This window comes from Aspergillus glaucus (assembly GCF_001890805.1).
Source record: "Aspergillus glaucus CBS 516.65 unplaced genomic scaffold ASPGLscaffold_24, whole genome shotgun sequence".
Lineage (NCBI taxonomy): Eukaryota > Fungi > Ascomycota > Eurotiomycetes > Eurotiales > Aspergillaceae > Aspergillus > Aspergillus glaucus.
The window spans coordinates 193,749-209,349 of record NW_019170476.1 but is presented as its reverse complement, the minus strand read 5'-3'; the positions used below and the strand labels follow the sequence as shown (position 1 = coordinate 209,349).

At 49.3% G+C, this 15,601-nt stretch overlaps 6 protein-coding genes across 6 annotated transcripts; 4 read left to right on the top strand and 2 right to left on the bottom strand.

Moving 5' to 3' along the window:
* Positions 1-843: 843 nt before the first annotated feature.
* On the top strand, positions 844-1,286 carry ASPGLDRAFT_39060 (uncharacterized protein; the record flags this gene model as incomplete). The annotated part of the gene is made up of 2 exons (XM_022545020.1): positions 844-940; positions 1,036-1,286. The coding sequence occupies 2 exons, from the start codon at positions 844-846 to the stop codon at positions 1,284-1,286; spliced, it is 348 nt and encodes a 115-aa protein (XP_022397062.1).
* Positions 1,287-1,891: 605 nt separating this feature from the next.
* On the top strand, positions 1,892-2,768 carry ASPGLDRAFT_77027 (uncharacterized protein; the record flags this gene model as incomplete). The annotated part of the gene is made up of 3 exons (XM_022549872.1): positions 1,892-2,139; positions 2,194-2,461; positions 2,517-2,768. The coding sequence occupies 3 exons, from the start codon at positions 1,892-1,894 to the stop codon at positions 2,766-2,768; spliced, it is 768 nt and encodes a 255-aa protein (XP_022397061.1).
* Positions 2,769-3,072: 304 nt separating this feature from the next.
* ASPGLDRAFT_69455 (BRCT domain protein) lies at positions 3,073-5,886 on the bottom strand (the record flags this gene model as incomplete). Its single annotated transcript, XM_022549374.1, has 7 exons — positions 3,073-4,190; positions 4,237-4,317; positions 4,367-4,643; positions 4,700-5,334; positions 5,392-5,668; positions 5,746-5,807; positions 5,865-5,886. The coding sequence occupies 7 exons, from the start codon at positions 5,884-5,886 to the stop codon at positions 3,073-3,075; spliced, it is 2,472 nt and encodes an 823-aa protein (XP_022397060.1).
* A 218-nt stretch (positions 5,887-6,104) lies between these two features.
* ASPGLDRAFT_866663 (uncharacterized protein) lies at positions 6,105-7,657 on the top strand. The gene has a single exon (XM_022550397.1). It carries the CDS (start codon positions 6,264-6,266, stop codon positions 7,395-7,397), a length of 1,134 nt encoding a protein of 377 aa, XP_022397059.1. The 5' UTR covers positions 6,105-6,263; the 3' UTR covers positions 7,398-7,657.
* A 1,450-nt stretch (positions 7,658-9,107) lies between these two features.
* On the top strand, positions 9,108-11,247 carry ASPGLDRAFT_135028 (mRNA decapping enhancer EDC3; the record flags this gene model as incomplete). Its single annotated transcript, XM_022541337.1, has 3 exons — positions 9,108-9,222; positions 9,283-10,938; positions 11,000-11,247. 3 exons carry the CDS (start codon positions 9,108-9,110, stop codon positions 11,245-11,247), a joined length of 2,019 nt encoding a protein of 672 aa, XP_022397058.1.
* A 2,666-nt stretch (positions 11,248-13,913) lies between these two features.
* On the bottom strand, positions 13,914-15,451 carry ASPGLDRAFT_39055 (pepsin-like aspartic protease; the record flags this gene model as incomplete). The annotated part of the gene is made up of 4 exons (XM_022545019.1): positions 13,914-14,443; positions 14,494-14,742; positions 14,798-15,075; positions 15,126-15,451. 4 exons carry the CDS (start codon positions 15,449-15,451, stop codon positions 13,914-13,916), a joined length of 1,383 nt encoding a protein of 460 aa, XP_022397057.1.
* Positions 15,452-15,601: the final 150 nt, after the last annotated feature.

The following is a 15,601-nucleotide window of genomic DNA, read 5'->3' as shown; positions in this document are numbered from 1 at the left end:
TTTTTTTTTTTTTTGTCCTATGTATACTGAGATTTAGCGAGTTTTATACCAATGAATGTTGTGATTAGTTTTGAGACTCCTAAACGCCAAGTCTAAGTTGAGCTTATATGAGCATTACTCCTGGTCAAATTGTCATTATTAGCAAGAACATACTACTAGCCAAGCCTTGCGTATCTCAATTGTATTCAATTGCATTACAGGTAGAGCCGGTGTCTTCAGTTAACAGGGCACACTTGCAACATCATGAAACTCCCCTCAAATAAATTGCGTCTCTGGCACCGATCACTTCTTGAATAGTTTCTGGCTATCTAACGATTATACCGTACCCCCAATCCTCAATTCAGATTGTAATACTATCTTGAAAACGCCCCCCAAATGCATCCCCAAAGCTTCATGACCATGTGGCCGATGAAAATCTCCATGCAGATGAGCTTATCTCTGAATGGCATATACTGCATACACCATGGTAGAACGAACAGGGGCAATCCTGACCATGTGGCTTGGTGCCAATAACCGCCAAGACTACTCGGCAAGGCTTGGCCTACGAGCTAATTTGGATGTTTCATACTAGAGTGCTGGAAATAGTTCAATGGTCTTGATCCAAGACTGTGCCTCTTTTGAGATGCTTTGCGATGGTGATGGCTTCATGGGGGTCGAAATGGGAGGAGATAAAACGGTGGTTCCGTCCTGGTTGCGATCATCATTGCCCATTCTCAACAGAATTACAAGGCCATTCTCAGATTTTCTTACCCACAGTCACAATGCAGAACCCAACAATACAGATGATGGGTCTCACATGAGCTCACTACGCTGAAAACGCTTGCACTCGTACTCAAGTCCAGCATGAGCATCACCAGACCGGATCCTAAAGTCGATGAAGGACTGCATGTGTCGTCCTCAGGTGTGCACCATGGGTCAACGATCAAAGTCATTGTGGTGAGTATACACCACTCCTCAATTCACCACGTCCAAGAGACTGACAAAGCAATGCAGGCTGGCCTCCCCCGAACCGGCACAATGAGCCATGAAAAAAAGCCCTCGAAGAACTCGGCTACAAAAACTGCTTCCACCTCGCCGAGCCCCTCTGCCAATTGACCAATCTCTACCTCAGCGTCAGAATTGTCAACACCAAAAACACCTCCCTCCGACGACAAAATCTCGCCCGTCTACTACAAAACCACGAAGTTACCCTCAAAGTCCCCGGGAGTGCCTATCTCCCGGACCTACTGGAGATGTACCCAGACGCCAAAGTCGTCCTTACAGGGCGCACATCGGCAGCTCTCTAGCTGAGATCATGGCGCAGATTTAGAATTGACTTACACTCTGATTGTTTCCGGTGGATCGGGTATTGGGTGCCTGGGGTTATTTCGGCGAATGATCTCTACCAGGGGCGGATGCGGTTGGCGGCTGAGTGGTTTGGGCTGGCTCTTTGTATTGAGATTGGCCATCCCGAGTGATCTGCAGCGGCTCAATTCTTTATTGTGACGGCGCTAAGATTGGGGGCCAAAATACGCCTAACCCCCCACCCAAACAACACATAACCTCTGACCAAATCGAATATTTGTCTAAATTTCAAGTGCCACAAGAAAATCTAAGCTTTCCAATAAAAAGTCAAGTCTGGACAAGCAATGCCCAGCCTCACCGGGGATATTCCGGCCAATGTATACCGGCATACACAGCCTCTCGTAGGAGTCTGCCTTGTGGTCCAAACCTGAATCCTTCGCACGGATTGCCCAAAAACCTTCCTAAAATGAACATGTCTTGACACGACGAGGCACATAGGTGGTGCCTGGGGCATGTTAGTCGTTGAGTACATATTAAGCGGCTATTCGCCCTCATATTCTGTCCCAATCCAATCTGCATTCACATCTACGGAGTACTAGCAAGCAAAATGATCGACTCTCTTTCAGCGGCTACCTGTGCTATCTATGTTATTCTTGCCTTTCCCATTTTATATATACTGTTCAAACATGGCCGGAATGGCTTCTTAGGATGGCTGTATCTCTTCGTCTTCTGCAGCCTGCGGATTATCAGTGGTGGTTTGGGTGTCAAGAAATCCGACGGTGCTGTGGCTAGTATCATCTCAAACATCGGCCTGTCTCCCCTTCTACTCGCAACAGCTGGTATCCTACATGAAGCGTTCGTCACCCACTATCCCCCCTCTTTAATGCCAACGCACCTAACAAAGAACAGCCGCGCCTATCGCATCTTCGGCATCGACAAGAAACTCGAATGGGCCCAAGCCCTCTTCTTCCACACTCTAGTCGGCGCCGGCGTCGCCCTAGCAGCCGCCGGATCTGCAAAACTGCAAAACCACGACCAACCCATCGACAAGGCTGAGAAGATGATTAAAGTCGGTATTGTCATTCTGGCTGTTTCTTGGGCGATACTTGTTGGCTGGACGGGGTTGTCGTTTAGGGCTCCGAAGGGGGATGGGCCTGTTGTGCGTGCTGGGACGACGGTACGCTCTCCTTTCCTTTTCTCGTTTTGAGGGGCGTTTGCTAATGATAAAATAGATGCTCGGCTCCATCGCCTTCTGCCTCGTCCTAATCGGCGTCCGCGTTTTCTACAGTCTCGTCGCGATCTGTACGCAGGCGGCGTATCTTAACCCGAGTACCGGTACGCTCGTCATCCGCGTGGTACTGGGCTTCTTGCCGGAGTTGCTTGCGACGCTTGTTTATATATGCGCCGGTGTTCAGACTAGGGGGGTGCCGAAGCTGGTTAGTCATGGTATTGCGGGGTATAAGCCTACTGCGCCTTATGTTTGACGATCGATGATGGATGAGGTTTATATATATTTCGTTTTGTTTGGGTTGTTAGATATAGGTGTTGGATTGGAATACCCCTGGTGTTTGGGTATTATCTTTGTCTCCGTTTTGCTCTATATATATATATTTTTTTATAGCGAAGGGCGGATTTCAGTCATTCAAAATCACTTCAAAGGTCACTATTTATTCATTTAGATCGAAGCAAGATCACCAACCCCTAGCAAACACAAATACAAAAGACGCCATCCATGCAATAAACATCGAGACTGCCAAACCGCTAAAGCAATGAAAAGAAATATGCAGGTCAGTATTCCTCCAGATCATCCGCAGGCTTAGTGGCCTGCCTCGTCCTCCGGCCAGTACCCCATCCGACATCCTCCAACTCCCGTACCTCACTAACGATCAATCCCTGGTTCGCCGGTTCTGTATCAACAAGCTTCCCGGCATGCTGCATGAACTTTTGTCTCATTGCGACAGCATCGGGATCTTCGTAGTTCAGCTGTGTCATTGGGGGTTCCTCGTCCTCCTGGTCTTCGGGATTGCCTTCAGCGCCGAACTCGAAGCGTGTTCCGCTAAAGAGCGAGGTGAAACTCTGCTCGCCACGGCTGTTTACTCGTGATGTTGCGTTTTTGTCAGTAGCAACGCTTTCTGCGCCACTGCCGCAGCCGTCTTCGTTGAGGGTATCGATGGAGCTGGCGCGGGAGAAGGCTGATTGTTCAAAGGTCCGTGCTGAGTTGAGCGATGGCGCTCTGCCAAGGAGTGGTTTGCGTCTTCTGGTGCGGGGTTGGTCGCTTTGGTCTCCTGAGTCTGTAGCTGAGCGCGAGCTTGCTGCTCGGGCTTGTTTGAGCAGACCGTTGACGGCGAGGTCGAAGGCAGATGCAGTTGATTGATCTGTTTCTTGGCGTTTTAGTGAAGAAGAGCTGGTAGTGGGCCGAGATTGGTCTTTCTGAGGCGATGGAGACTTTGAGTGTGGGATTGACTCCGATGCTTTTTTTTGTGGGGATTGTTGATTCTCTTGAAGAGGATTCTGAGAAGTCTCATCGCTGGGGTGCTTGCGTTTCTCAGCAATACTTTTGGATCGTGATATGTCTGGGGTATTTTCCTTGACCGCCGCAATCTCGCTGCTTGAGCGTTGTCTCTCGTTGAAGACACGGGTTGGAGCCCCTTGGCTTGTGCTGTTACTACGGGAGAGATTTTGTCGTTTCTCTGCGTCCTTATCGCTCTGCGACAAGGGCCTCCTGATAGTGTAGGTTTCGAATGGCTTCTTCTCACCCGCTTGGATAGAATCCCAAAGCCAGTCTCCGGAGACGGCTTGGACGCCCCATTCCGAAGCATGCCGTAACTTGTCCTGATTTACAGAACGTGGGTCCTTACAAACCAGAACGGAGGCACTTTGTGTCATATACTCATTATACGATGCACCTAGAGACTCAGCTCATGAACGAATAGACAGAGGGTGTTCACTCACCGACCAAGTTTACCAGTTTGGATAGATGCAGGAGATCGATGCGCACGAATCCCGTAGAGCATATTTTCAGTCCTTGGAAACCTAAGGTACGGTTAGAATAGTACATAATGGAGCCTGGATGGATGCTGACCTGGTATAGGGAACACAGGGACCGGCGTATTTGCGACATGAGATTCTGGCGAAACAAATGCTTTTGCGTCGAGACACCTCTCCAGCCACATATCCGTCACCACTTCACACTCAAAGGCCATGTCGTCCGTGCTGGGAACTTGGGATCGCGGGATTTTATGAGATACAACGATGTAAAGCCCATGCCCAGTTTTCGGAATATCGGGATGAGAGAAATCGCCCAGCGACCCAACTATCTGAGCACCATTAAATGTCAGATGCTGGCGCAGTACACTTGTCTACGTAGAGTCAGCATAAGTTCACTCCTGCAAGTCATAACTGTAATTATACGAACCTGCTTTGAAGAAAACCCAAAGATAAAGAAGTAGCAGTCATGCAGAAAGCCTTTATGGCTGTTGGCCGCAGGTTCTGGGGCCTGCTTGCGAGGCGCGGGCTGCGCTTCTGTCGCGTCTGCAAAAGTAGTTGCACTGGCAAACGATTTCGCTTCTTGAAGTACGGGTCTATTCTTCGCAGGCACGGTGCCACCGTTCGTCTGTTGACTGGTTTGAGACTTCTTGGAATTAGAGCCTTCGAACCCTGTGCCTACAATATCACCCCAGATGTTCTCATTCTGATGCTCCAGTTTAGCGCTCGCCATTCTGCGCAATTTCCTAGGCCGTGGATTTGACCCTGTCTCGGCACTTGACGTCTTTTCTTTGACTGCAGGTATTGATCGGTTCCAGGCACCGGCACCTTGTTGCTCTGCCGGTAAAAGCGGATGGTAAAGGGTTTCTTCGAGGACCATTCCGCGCTCTATGCTGTCATTGAACCAATTCATTGTCACGACCTTGATATTCCATTGCGTCGCGAACTTGTATTTCTGTCCTTCCGTGTTCCTGGAGACGAGATGAGTTACACTCTTTGTGAGATCCTTCCTGAATTCGGCTCCATGCGCAGTTGCGGTGTCTTCTAGGTAATTCCGGAGGGCCACTGCATAGTTGTCAGTCATCCTGAGCGACAGAAAAGAACCAAACAATTATAACCCACTGTCTTCAAACCCCGTAATGCAAATAGACAGCCCTGAAAACGTTGGAAGTTTGTATTGTTCCTCCAGCGTGCGAAGGTCCGTGTCTCCTCCCTGCATCCATGACTCCCGTAAGGCTTGAATCCATTCCGGCTTGAGAACCTTCACGTCTGGGCGTTCTCGAGCAACGAACTTGTACTTGGGTGTATTCGTTTCACCGACTAGTAAATGCGTGACATCGGAAGTTAGATCGAACTTGTGGGTCGCTCCCATTTGACTCGCAATCGTGGCTAATTCAGTCTGGATAGAGAAGTCTGTCAGTAACCTCATATCTAAGCGCATCATATCAGTGAGAAAGAGAGCCCAATTGCACTTACCCGTTGCTCTGGGAGCACAGAGGTTAAGCAGAGGACGACCCCCGCAAGAGGGTGTTCCTTGTCTGTATTTGCGTCAACAAACTCGATTCCTTCACGGTTGCTTCGAGCAGAGTACATACTTGAGGTAGCTTTCTCTTCCATGCTTCATGTTTGCTAGCACCAGCGCCTATAGCTCGTCCATAATGAGAAAGCCAATTTGATATGATATTCCGGCCGCCGCATTGGTTCCCGCGAGGCGCGATACAGTACGCGGTCACATGATCTACACGCGGAGGCAGCGATAAGAGATCGATAACGAATCGTTTATCTGGTTTGCAGACACATTTGTGATTCGACTGCTGGATTAAATGTAGACTGAGGCTGAATATCCCGATCAGATTGCCATACACCAAACTCCCTAGGGTATCATTTCCTGCTGAATTAGGCTAGTTCAAGACTCTGGTCTTATCAGCAGTCACGTGTGATAGGGCGCGTTCGAGGAGGGACGCGCCGCCAAACTTTTCCCCGATCAGCCCTCTATGCTCAGCCTCGGCCGTCGTTCATTTCCCCTGACAAGCCGTTCTATGTATGCGGTTACGTCCAGATCAAGAGGCCTGTCTTCAATTCGCCAGTTCTTGCATGGTTCAGCACTAGGACCGCAAAGCGCCGCTGCATACTCAACGTCAGGTCGAAGATCAAGAACAATGTTCAAGAGGGCCGTTAAGGATCATTCCGCTACCGCTAGCACTGCCAAACCGCTCCAGTCGAATCTTCTGCAAGGCAATACGGTCTCCCAGTCGAAACCACCACAGTCGTCCGGCGTCAAACGGAAGATCGAGAGTGCCGGGGAGTCGAGTTTGGGGTCCCTACACAGCGCCGTATACTTTGACGAGAACGATTTCGACGATGACGATGACTTGAATTTCGAAGACCCAGACCCTCCGATCCAAACCCAGAGTACCGTACGCCCGGATACAAGTGTCTCGAGACAGAAGGATTCCCCGGGAGATGATGACGACTTGGTTGTAACATATCCGGATCTACCGCCAGTGCCTGATGAGGAAGCTCCTCCTAGCAGTATACAATTACCTTGGTCGTCCTCTCCTCCGTCACATTTTCAGCCACCGAAACCTAGCAGAGTACAAATACCCCCGTCGTCCAAGCCTCGAACCGTGCCATGGCTCAACAAGGAAGAACTGGTAACGAAAAGCGCGCCTCCGCCGGTAACGCCAGCTCGGAAGCCAAAATCTACTGCTATCTGGAATAAGACAGCCAGCGCAATCAAAGATGAGCAGAAAGAGTTGCGACGACAGTCTAAAAACCAGAAACCAGAACAAAAACGCCCAGCCAATGCCCATCTTGCACCTGTGTTTCTCAGTGATGAGCAAAGGCATGTTCTTGATGCTGTTGTCCAGCTTGGGAAGAGTATATTCTTCACTGGTTCTGCAGGAACTGGTAAATCTGTTTTGATGAGAGAAATCATCAAGCAGCTTCGCATCAAATACCGGAGGGAGCCAGACAGAGTGGCCGTGACAGCTTCTACAGGACTTGCTGCCTGTAATATTGAGGGTGTTACACTCCACAGTTTTGCTGGTATTGGACTGGGAAAGGAGGCGGTCCCTGAGCTTGTCAAAAAGGTAATCTCGTTTTCTGTTTCTTTCCAGATAGCATAGGATTACTAACTCCTTGCAGATCAAACGAAACCAGAAGGCGCGGGCTCGCTGGTTACGAACTAAGGTCCTGGTTGTTGATGAAGTGTCAATGGTTGATGGCGATTTATTCGATAAGCTCGAAGAAATAGCACGGCGGATAAGGAATAATGGCCGACCTTTTGGTGGTATTCAGCTTGTGGTCACAGGCGATTTCTTCCAGCTACCTCCAGTACCTGAAGGGGGCCGTGAAGCGAAGTTTGCATTCTCAGCAGCCACGTGGAACACATCCATCCAACATACAATTCTCCTGACCCATGTCTTCCGTCAAAAGGATCCAGAGTTTGCAGATATGCTCAATCAAATGCGACTTGGCAAACTGAATGCTCAGTCGATTGAGACCTTCAAAAAACTCGCCCGGCCGCTGAACTTCCAAGATTCGCTTGAAGCCACTGAGCTGTAAGGATCTCCCCGTACATTGAATCTTACCATGACGCGTTCTAACAGCCTCAGTTTCCCTACGCGCAACGAAGTCGAAAATGCGAATGGTGTGCGCATGACCAGGCTTTCTGGAGACCTGATGACTTTTAACGCAGTAGATTCAGGCTCTATTAAAGAAGTTCAATATCGGGATAAGTTGCTTGCGAACTGCATGGCGCCCCCTACTATTCATCTTAAGAAGGGTGCGCAGGTGATGCTTATCAAGAATATGGAAGAAACGCTCGTCAATGGCTCCATTGGGCGAGTGGTGGCATTCATGGACGAAGGCACATTCGACCACTACATGAAAAAAGAGGAAGATTTTGCTGGCGAAGGGGATGAAGACGAGGACATGCGGGCGCGCAAAAAGATCAAATCTCATGCCAACCAAGACGCTGCCCCAGGCCCAAAGTGGCCATTGGTATGTTTTATCCAACCTGATGGAACCGAAAGACATCTGCTTTGCCAGCCCGAGACTTGGAAGATCGAACTTCCAAACGGAGAAGTGCAGGCTCAGCGCCAACAGATTCCACTGATCCTCGCCTGGGCTTTATCCATCCATAAGGCTCAAGGACAAACCTTACAACGAGTCAAGGTTGATCTTGGCCGCGTATTCGAGAAAGGACAGGCCTATGTTGCTCTGAGTCGTGCGACCTCGCAAGCAGGTCTTCAGGTGACACGCTTTGACGCACGTAAAGTCATGGTCCATCCGAAGGTCATCGACTTTTACTCGAAACTCGTTAGCATCACCGATGTCCTCAAAACGAACAAGTCCGGTGGCCAAGATGACGGGAGTGAATTCAAAGACGAACTTGACGACGAAGACTATCTGGAGCAAATGTATGGGTGATTTTTTTTGGGTTTTATATTTTTCATGGATTATTTTCTTGTTATACTACTCGTTCTACGCATACATATATTGATATCCATGGGTAGATGAGGCCGATACGGGCCCATCACATAACGGAAAAGGCGTTGTCACAGACTATTTATTATACACGGTAATTATATGCCATAGACGAATTTGAACTTCTCCATGACTCTCTACTATACGGTTCCTAATCGATAACCCTGCCCCACGCACGATAAGCGATAAGATAGAGCGCACGTGATTTTTGCGGTCCAAGCTGACGATTCCAGCAGTCACTCTTTGCGACGATCTCTCGCGGTTTTTGCTTCCCCAATTCTCTGCCACGGTTTGTGCTGAACGCTTGACCTGTGTCTCGTTGTTCTTATGCGGGATATTTTTGCACCATGGCAACCGAGTTTATCGGATTCAACGTCCTCGTGACCCTCAAAACGCCGCCAAATGCGACGATCCAAGGGCAAGTGGCTAATGTCATCGGTCAGCGTCTGATACTCCAGAACGGTATGTGAAATGAATGTGGCCCTTGAATTTATCCGGACATTCATCTGATACAAAAACCAGTGACGCTTTCGTGGACCGGTCAAGTCCTACCGACCTTCTCTCTCGACGCGCCCGACATAGCAGATTTGTCTCTTGGGCCGTCAAAAAGCTCCGCACCGCCAGCTCAACATGCACCTCCACCAAGCGAGACCCCCAAAGCCCCCCAGGCCCAGCCCTTTGTCGATCCGGCTATTCTAAGCTTCTCGAAGCCTCCCCTGAACCAACCTGGCACTAATGAATCGGGCGGACCTGTCCCTCCCACGGCTCCAAGCTCCCAACAGGCCTATCCCCCGCAGCAACAAATTCGTCCGGGAAATGTAAACCTTTCCGCTGCGCTTTCAGAACCTTTCAGCAATCTGGAACTTGACACGGGCAGCCGGACGGCTGCAGCGTACAGCGCGACACAGGGGAATGAATTGGACGGATCTGCTCCCATCGATACAAGGAACCGTGGTGGTAACAAGGGAAAACCTCGAGTGGACGGCGGCGCTACCTCAAACACGAACCTCAAGTCCAAGGGTTGGCGTCAGACTGCGTTTGTCGAACCTGCGGATCCGCAATCGCGCAAAGAGAGAGCGTCACAGCTTAATGGACGACGGCGCAAGAAGAAGGGTCGGCAGGCTTATGCCGATGATCCCAATGGCTGGGCCACGGAGGACCCGACCGATATTCAAGAAATGGGAGAATTTGACTTCCAGAGCAACTTGTCGAAGTTCGATAAGAGACGGGTGTTTGAAGAGATCAGGAATGATGATACTACCGCGGATGAAGACCGGCTGGTGAGCTTTAACAGGAAGACTCCCAAGCCGGGGACGAATAACGGAAAGAACCTGCATTGGACCGAAAATGTACTCGATAGTCCCCAGGAAAGCGAGACCGGGGATACTGAGCAAGAAGCCAGCGATACCAAGCTGAGCAGTGGCACATATTCCGGATCGAGACTCGGCCCGACTCTAAAGAGCAGTGCGATACTGGGTCAGCCTCTGGTGCCTCAACAAGTCAACACCCTTAGCCGCAACCAACTCAACACATCTCGCACCACGAGCCCTATGTCGGGCAAGAATTCCATCTCAGCATCCCAAGTGAATGTTCCAGGTGGATCCGGGGCATCATTGCGGCTTACGACCACTAACAGAAGTTGTCCAACTGTGAACCCATTACAGGCGTTTGAGGTTGAGCAGATCGCCGTTGCGGAACTTGGCCTAACAGAAGATATGATTACGGAGAACGCTGGGAGATGCATCGCGGAGGCAGCTGTTGGCTTACTTCCTAACGATTCTGCTGCCCCGACAATGCTGGTCCTCGGGGGAAACCACAAAACCGGAGCTCGTGCTATCTCCGCAGCCCGCCATCTTCGCAATCGGGGTCATCGCGTAACTGCTTGCATGTTGGGGCTACAGCAGGAAAGTGAACTACTGGAAAGTTGCCGCAAGCAGCTGGATGTGTTCAAGAAGGTTGGCGGTCGAGTGTTGCGTTGGGAAGAACTGTCAGCGCGGTTGTCGAGTAACGACTTTGAGCCTGATTTGGTTCTTGATGCCTTGTTTGGCATGCACATGGCTTTTGAAGACCTCCGCACCGATCAGCAGACCACGGCTTTTGAGATGATTTCGTGGGCTAACCGAAGCAATGTCGACATGCTGTCTGTCGATATTCCGTCAGGCTTCTCTGCTGCTAGTGGTAAGTTATCCTCCGGTAATAATGTCATTTCCTGGCGAAAACTAATCTATTAATCCTACAGGTGAGGTGACTCTACTTGAAACTAGTCGACTATGCATCAACTCAAAATCAGTCGTTTGTCTCGCGGCCCCGAAAACGGGGGTGATGAATGCCTTGCTCTCCGGAGAAGGACAATCATGGAGCATCTCCGTCGCAGATATCGGAATACCGCAGGTCGTATGGAGGAAATACGGAACACGCCGTCGCCACGGCATTGATTTTGGAAACCGTTGGGTGGTGCCCCTTCGCTATCAGCCACCTGTCGCCTAGGTCTTTTATGAATGTTCATGCCTGTTTTGAATGTTTGGTTGTACATTCCATCTCTTGATTCCCATGTGCGCTTGTTTCTATGAATGATGTCCATAAAAGCAGTTTTGTACTTTGTGTTGTGTATATTAGCCAGTTTTATTCCATACTATGAATTCATGATTAAAGAAATAGCTTCGGCCCTTTTCAGTATTGTTCCTAGCGTGAGTACTCGTGAAGTGAACGACAATAAAGTCAATCGGAAAGAATTTGCAAGCCTTCAAAGCACGGCTGGATTCCACCAAGTGCCCATGCTTAAAGAAAAGAGCAGCAGAAGGTAGAAAAGAGAAAAGCCAAACCGGGAGAACGAGGCTCAAATGACCCATCCAAAGGCGATATTACCGCTGATAGAAGTGCTTTGGGAATTCACCCTATAGACAACATGAGCAAGGACGTTCTTGTCCCTTGTGGGAAAATTCTACAGGGGTTTGTACCAGTTGAATCATCCGCATGGCTGCGATGCTGGAGACTAGAACCTTATCCCGCGATACAGCAACAAATAAGACGGCGGTGTGATCGATTCAAGCGCCCAATGAGCCCTAAAGCTATGGAGAACGAGGACTTAAAGGCTGTCGAACTCACAACGCTGGACGTCGCGTGCATACCGGTCTGATCGACCATAGCTAGCTGAACGCGGATGTTCAAATCCCTGTCTTGGAAATCTTGCTCTCGGCGAAGGGCAAGAAGACGAAAGTAAAAGAAGCCCAAAACCGACCAGTAAGACGTTCTCGGCACGGATTTGGACGGGATATAAGAAAAACGGACCATCTCGCACTCAATTCCAGATGGGACAGGAAAGGGTGGTTGAAAGGTCTACATTCCCAGCCCTAGTTATGGCAAGTGTGAGAGATATTGGCACCTTAAACGCTGTACTGCGTTACTGTCTCTTTTTGTTCATGCATGACTACATATAATGTGGGAACGGGAAGCAACCGCCCATTCGCCATTCGCCATTCCATTTCCATACATACGAGCGGAACTGACTGAAAAAAAAAAAAAAAAAAAAAAAAAAAAAAAAAAAAAAAAAAAAAAAAAACACTCAGCAGCAAGGGAAGAACAACATTCTAAAACACAATTAAAAATCACCTGCTGCCAAACCCTGAAAAGACTCAGCAACGGCCTGAAGATACATGGATTAACACGCTTCAGCAAACACAACAGCAATTGCAACAACACTGCTTGCAACGTTCGGCCTCGTAAAAGGCTACCAGACACATTTACAGAGAGAAAAGGAACTATAAAGGCCCTATGGAGTCTTATCAAGAAATACCATGTCGGTTAGGTCCGCGGCACCCCAGCCATTGGTAAACCAACACATACACGTCTCAAGATCAAACCACAAATAGTCTTTAGCTTTAGCTGGTCTGGACCCCCCTCATCACTTGTCTGAGATACTTTACGATATTTGGACTCTTTCACGATTATATCGACGCTCCTTTCGAAGTCAAGAATCACGGACACACATATACGAGTCGTCTCGAGCACGCCACGCTCAAACAAACTGTCGAACACGCCATGATATAAACCGCAAGCATTGGGTATACACTGCATTCAATGTTGATACTAACGTTGAGGCACAGTACAATAATACAACAAACCCTGCAGACATTCGTTCTGTTCCTTGGAAATTTGCACGCCGACTTGTCACGTTCTCTGCGCATCGGTTGATCTCCTTTCTATACTTATAGTAATCTGAGATAAAGTGAGATCCGACACCCTCTCCACCAACTTTTTGACACTCTGATATGTAGTCCGCGCCTATGCACCGGCAAGTTCATCACGCGGGGGGAAGTGGACGAGCAGATGGAAGACACTGTGAGAATGTAACGCCACCGAATCAAGCGCCGAGGGAGGTATTACAATGCTCGACATTGTGAGAAGCCGCTGTCGAATTTGTCCTCCTTTTTTGCCATGTCAATTCAGGACCAGGGAAAAAACATGGTAACTGTCTCTTGATCACTCTAATTGAAGGATTGCTAATAGACGATGTGATCATAGTTCCGACAGAGAGCTGGAGCTGAAAAGTTAGTTGCTTCAAGAAACAAGTTCTGAATGGTGGAGATGTCAAGTTTGAGAATATCAATATGTCCATGCTTCTATGTCTAGAGATAACACTGGAGAGAGCTCAGGGATCAAGACCGGTTTTAATACCCATACTCAACGCCTCCACCTGGATCCCCATCAAGCCCGGGATTTTCGTTAGAAGTTCAAGCTTGGGATCGCTTTCGAACATCCCAGGGAAGCGCACTCATCTGTGCTTAGAAGGCAGCATTTGAATAGAACAAGTCTGCCTGGCATGTTTGGTGATGCCTTCTTTCTAGGAATTGATGCCTAGCCAAAGTAGAGTTATAGTCCACCAAAGCGTATATACGTCTAAACAGCTACACCAAGATGGCCCAGTGGTCTGCGCTTCTCATAGTGGTAATGGCCGTATTAATGTTGTACGGTGGACATTATGGTTGATCCCGCAGGCCGCAGTGGTTCTGTGTTCGAACTCCTGTCTTGTCGTAGTCTGTTTTATATTTTTTCTTTCTCCAGTACCGTACACTCCCAGCGCGTACATCACAGGGCACAAATATATATCTCTAGAGAATCATATCAAACAAAGCTCGTAAAAAACCGAAAAGAAATCAAGCCTGAGGCGCAAATCCCAATCGCGGCTTCTCAGGATCAAAAACCACGTACTGACTCTTCAAGAACACATCCCCAAAGATCGAAAACGACATCCCAGAGTTACTCTGAATGCCCCCAAAACAGCTCGACCCTTCCTCGTCAATGGCGGACATTTTGATGTGCTTGCCAGGCGTGACGGCTTTGTAGCTTCCACTTCCACTACTGCTGGTGCTCCTCTTGTTGGAGAAAATACCACTACCAAAGTCGTCGCTAAGGAGTCCACCGAGGCTACCAAGGCCACCATCACCGAAACCGCCGCCAAAACCGGGGGTACTGCTACTGCTGGGGCTGCTACCGGTACTGCTACCGGTGCTGCTACCGGAGCCGCTGCTGATGGTGCTGCTAATAACGGTGGTAAAGTCTGGCAGTTCAGCATCGCAGGGAACGACGTAGCCACCAGCCATTGCGTTCCTCTTTGCGCCAGAGACTTGTTTGTAGTATGCGTCAACGACTTCTTCGGGGAGCATGAGGAGGGTGGTACCGGTGTCTGACATGATTAGTATATTGTCAATGATAAAGTATGTATGTGGTGCTTACCTGCAATCCCAGTCAGGGGGGTTGAGTTGGCGTCACCATCGCCGATACCGTAGCCCTCCGCTGTGAACATCCAGTATCCGTCTGTGCTGTCGACTTCGGTGTATGTGAGTGAACCGGTGTATTTAGACTTGTCGATGTATCCAAAGTCGTATGAGCCTGCCGCCTGGTGCTTGAGTGCTACCGCGAACACAGGTTCATCGAGGTCGTCCTTGACGGTGTCGAAGAAGGTTTTCTGGGCATGGGGTTTGACTATTCTATTATAAGTCCCCATTCAAGTCATAAACAGAAGACTGGGACAACCTACCAGTGTTAAGAGAGCTGAAAGCCAACCCCATCAAGCCGTCATTATTCTTATCAGAAACGAACGACCGACTGATTTTTTTGGCCGCTTCGACTGCTTGGCCGTGCGCTGTGACACCACCGACAGTAACGGTGTCTTTGTAGACGTCGCCTATCGCACCGCTTCCGTCGCCGTAGGAGATCTCCCAGCTATATCCTTCCATCTTGGTCGCGTTGGAGGCTGGCTTGTAGATGCTGTGCCCACTCTGTGCGGTGGTAGATAGCTCGCTCGAGAACACCCACCTAGACTTGTTAGCCATTGTTGACGATACAAGGGAATAAAGACGGCTTACAGATCCGCAGACCCAGTATCAATATCCAAATTTAGCGTCGTACCCCCGATCTTCACTGGCGTCAAGTACTCCTTGTCATTCTCCTCCGGTTTAGCGACAGCAGTGCCATTTTCCGCAGCAGATTTGAGATCCGCAGGCACGCTCTTTCCGAACTTGGTGTATGCACCGGCGTATATCCCAGGAAGGTTGATAGTTCGCGCTAATCCTTGGGTCGTGGGCTTGATGAGTTGGTTGAGAGTGAAGCCTCGACGACGCGGCTGGGCCATAGGCACTGCCGACACAGTCGACAGGCCAGCGAGAAGTGTAATTGCATTAAGGACGAGCATTTTGAGGAGAGAGAATGAAATCTCAGGCACCAGGCCGAGAAAAGAGGAAAAATAAATGAGTGAAGAAATATAAGCGCCGAAGTTGGCAAATAGAAAGACAGAAGCACAAAGCAAGTGAATACTCGACTCACTTCACGGCGGTTAGAGATA